Below are 4,174 nucleotides of genomic sequence, written 5' to 3'. Positions count from 1 at the left end.
TACTGTATATATGAACCTTTACATATATTGTAAGGTCATCATTGCGTGTACTAGAGACAAGTGTTTTCCTTAAATACTTTACAAGAAAGAATGCGGAGCAGGAGGACAGAGAATTACAGAAATAGGTTATCTTCAGCCTTGTACAAGTCTCCCGGAATAGTTTGGAAATATGTCCTTTATGTATACTCCGTTTATATCATTGAAACTTGTACTTTGTATGATTAGCTAATTTTATCATGAATACTTCGCTGTGATTGGAGGGCATGTAACAAGCCCTCTTTTTACTTGGTATAATTAAAGGCTTTCCCTGTCACAGGAGGGACAGAGCAGTGTTATACTGACAACTGTGTCTAGTGGGATTTCTTGCTCCCCAGCCGGCTGTATCCGGTACTTTGAATCTCCAAGACAGAAGGGCTACTAAGGTGTTGGTAACTGAGGTGTAAGCCTTAGTATTCCAACAGTACCAACCAATCATCTCCTAGTTGTAATTTTTAAAACACAGCCTGTAATATGGCAGTTAGGTGCTGATTGGCAGGTATTTTCTCTCCGTCCACTTTATCTCTCTCCAAAGATTAGTATGTCTCCTCCCATGTTATCAGTGATCCAGTCACTTGCCTTCTTCATGCCTGCAGTCAAAGTTTGGCGACAGATAAAATATAGAGAGAGAGAATATCAACCAATCAACTTCTGTCATGTTACAGGCTGTGTTTGAAAAATGTCAGGAACTGATTGGCTGGTTGTTTATAATATTCATATATTTAGTACTGTTGTTGACAAAATTATCTGCTCCATGATGCAGAAGACTTGGTAATTATTGTTTTAAATGCTCCTTTCACCTCATTATTTCTCAAACTGTATATCAAAGGATTCAACAAAGGTGTAATGATAAGATAAAATACAGCTACATGCTTCAGGTTGTAGGAAAACCTTTTTGTTTGTCCAATGTACATGGTCATACTTGTACCATAAAACATAAACACAACGGTCAGGTGGGAAGCACACGTTGAGAAGGCTTTAGCCCTTCCACCCGCTGAGTGGATTTTTAATATAGATACAATAATGCAGATGTAGGACACTATGATGAAAACAAATGGTGTTAAAATTGTAAATAAACTTCCAAAAAATATAGATGTTTTATAAAAGGTGACTTCTCCACATGCCAGCTCTAGAAGGGCCAAAACCTCACAGACAAAATGGTCCAAAATATTTTCTGTACAGAAGACAAGAGGCTTTAAAATAATCGGAGAAGTGATATAAATGAAATGTCCTACCCATGTAACGACTGTAATGACTTTACATGTCCTCCAATTCATGTATATGGTATAATGTAAAGGGAAGCGTATGGCGATATAACGGTCATATGCCATCACTGCCAGTAGGGTACACTCGGTACTTCCTAGGAACAGAATAGTATTCATCTGCGCTAGGCATCCAATGATGGAGATTCTCCTTCTCTTAGAAAATATATCTATCAACATTTTTGGTACAGTGCCTGAGGAGTAGAGCAAATCAATGAAGGATAAATTACAAAGAAAATAGTACATAGGCGTGTGTAACTGAGGACTGATAATAACAGCACATATCAGAAAACTGTTCCCCAAAACGGTCAGTATATAAATTAGTAAGAAGAAGAAAAAGAGTAAAATACAAATCTTCAAGCTACAAGAAAATCCCAACAAGATGAATTCATTGACTTTGGTGCTGTTCCCATATTCCATGTTACAAATCACTACTAAAAACTTGTATCTCTGTAATCGGAACAGAAAAAAGTATGTAAGGAGATAACCAGCCAAATTCTGTATTAAATAGGATTATTATTATTATTATTATTATTTAATTTAATGTTTTTTTTTATTAATTGCAATACTTCAACGAATATATTTTGCTAATTGTAGCTCACTATTAATATGTAAATCTACTCTTATTTGGAGTACTATGTAGTATTAAATTAAACCCTATCCAATGTTGTACACTGCCATGGTACAGTGGGGAAAAAAACATACTTTATAAAATAAATTAATACAATAAACATGACACTACAGTATGTTATTGAAGCAATAAAAACAATTCAAGGTCAGCGGTTATTTATTGAATTACAGTTGTTTATCTTTAAACTACATTATTTCAAAAGTAACTCTCATGGACTTGATTCACTTTAACTCTGAACCACCCATACATAGTGACTATTTATTTCAATCAAATTTCCAGTATCAGAAGATTCAATTTTAAACACCAAATGCTCACAAATAATATCAATGAACAAGGTGAGATTAAAAACAACTTAAAAACATAAAATATTGGATAAAATGAAGTAAATTTCACTAGTACAGAGTCCCAAAGCAGCACATTGCATGGAGAACTTTATATCTTCTGGCAAACTGGGGAAGAAGGTGCCATTTAGGTATGTTACAGGAACTGATAGCTAATTATGAGAACAAGCAGCAAAAGTCCTGTACAAGTACTAGGTATATGTAGATCCTCCTCCATATAGCTAATTATGAGAACAAGCAGTAAAAGTCCTGTACAGGTACTAGGTATATGTAGAACCTCCTCCAGATTTTTACCTTTATAATTGATTTTAAATGTAACTGAATATGCCGGCAGATGTAGATGCTGTGACAGGAATCACATAGACCAGATCAAAATCCAAGATATGTTTATTTTCAACCACAGACAGTTACACAAACAGGTGCAGGATTTATAGGTCAGTTACAGCAAAGCAGAGTTCACAGAGCCTTCAAAATGCACAAACACAAGTTCTTCAGTAGACCCTAAAGTCCAGGACCCCTAACAGTAGCCACCCCCTGGCCTATCACCTGGGCAGCTTGTCCACCATCAGGAGCAATGCTTCTTGTGTCTGAAACACGTTTAGTACAAACTGACATGTGCCTGCAATTAGTTGCTTCTCAGCCCTGGCCAATAGCAAAACCATTCTCTCCAGTCACAGTCCTACAGTTCTTAACCCATATCAGATTTGTGTTGCCTTTGTCACAGTGCTGACATACTGTAAGTGGATCCCCCATATCGATAGTTGATTTTTGTACATCTTTTCTCAATACGCCACATAGTAACATAGTAACATAGTTAATGAGGTTGAAAAGAGGCAAAATGCCCATCGGGTTCAACCAGTATTCTGTATTAAGCTGTGCACATTATAATACACCATCTGAAGTAATAGTTTCACACCAATTGACAACGATTTTTCATTCCACTCCCAGTTAGTTAATGTCAATGTATTAAATGCTACAGTATATATCCTTGGATACTTTTTTCAGGTAGAAAACTGTCCAATCCATTTTTAAATGCATTTACAGAGTCCACCATTATTACTTTCTCCGGCAGGGAGTTCCAAATCCTTATTGCTTTTACAGTGAAGAACCCTTTCCTACGTTTTGTACGAAATTTTCTCTCCTCTAGCCTCAGTGAGTGCCCACGTGTCCTATACTAAATTAATAAGCAAATACCCTGCTAACTATTTATAGTGACTCTTTACATATTTGAAGATAATAATAATGTCTCCTCTTAGTCTCCTCTTTTCAAGGAAAACATTTTTAACCTAGTAAGCCTTTCTTCATACTACAGTGTCTCTAACCCTTTTTTAGTAGATCTCCTTTGAACTCTTTTGAGCTCCCCAATATCTTTTTTTATAGTATGGTGCCCAAAATGTAATGCAATATTACAGGTGCGGTCTTACCAGTGATTTGTACAGAGGCAGGATAACATCCTCGTCTCTTGTCTCAATACCCCATTTTATGCACGTAAGGACTTTACTTGCCTTCTTTGCTTTCATTTTGACATTGTGTACTGTTATTAAACCTATTATCTATGAGCACCCCAAATCTTTTTTCAGTACTGTTACCCCATATTTTGCCCATTAAGTGTGTAGGATGCAAGTTTGTTTTTAATCCCAAAATGCATAACTTTGCATTTTTCAATATTGAACCTCATTTCCCATTTAGACTCCCAGGTTTCAAGTTTAAGTAAGTCATTCTATAGAGACTACACATCGATTTAAGTTTTAATTACCTTACACAGTTTAGTATCATCTGCAAAGATTGACACTGTCCTTCCTAGGCCTATTCCTAGATCATTAATAAATATATTGAACAGTAGTGGGCCAAGTACGAACCCTTGCAGTATTCTGCTGACTACTGGTGCCCAGCTGGAGAACATC

At 36.2% G+C, this 4,174-nt stretch overlaps 1 protein-coding gene across 1 annotated transcript; it reads right to left on the bottom strand.

The window, feature by feature from the left end:
- Positions 1-779: 779 nt before the first annotated feature.
- Positions 780-1,478, bottom strand: LOC134910789 (olfactory receptor 2B6-like). Its single transcript, XM_063919174.1, has one exon. The coding sequence runs from the start codon at positions 1,476-1,478 to the stop codon at positions 780-782; it is 699 nt and encodes a 232-aa protein (XP_063775244.1).
- Positions 1,479-4,174: the final 2,696 nt, after the last annotated feature.

This window comes from Pseudophryne corroboree, chromosome 4 (genome assembly GCF_028390025.1).
Source record: "Pseudophryne corroboree isolate aPseCor3 chromosome 4, aPseCor3.hap2, whole genome shotgun sequence".
Lineage (NCBI taxonomy): Eukaryota > Metazoa > Chordata > Amphibia > Anura > Myobatrachidae > Pseudophryne > Pseudophryne corroboree.
This window is presented reverse-complemented; position numbering and strand designations above follow the sequence as displayed.

What these genes read in the sequence shown, in the direction of transcription:
- LOC134910789 (XM_063919174.1), bottom strand. Translation starts at nt 1,478, where the DNA reads ATGTTGATAGATATATTTTCTAAGAGAAGGAGAATCTCCATCATTGGA.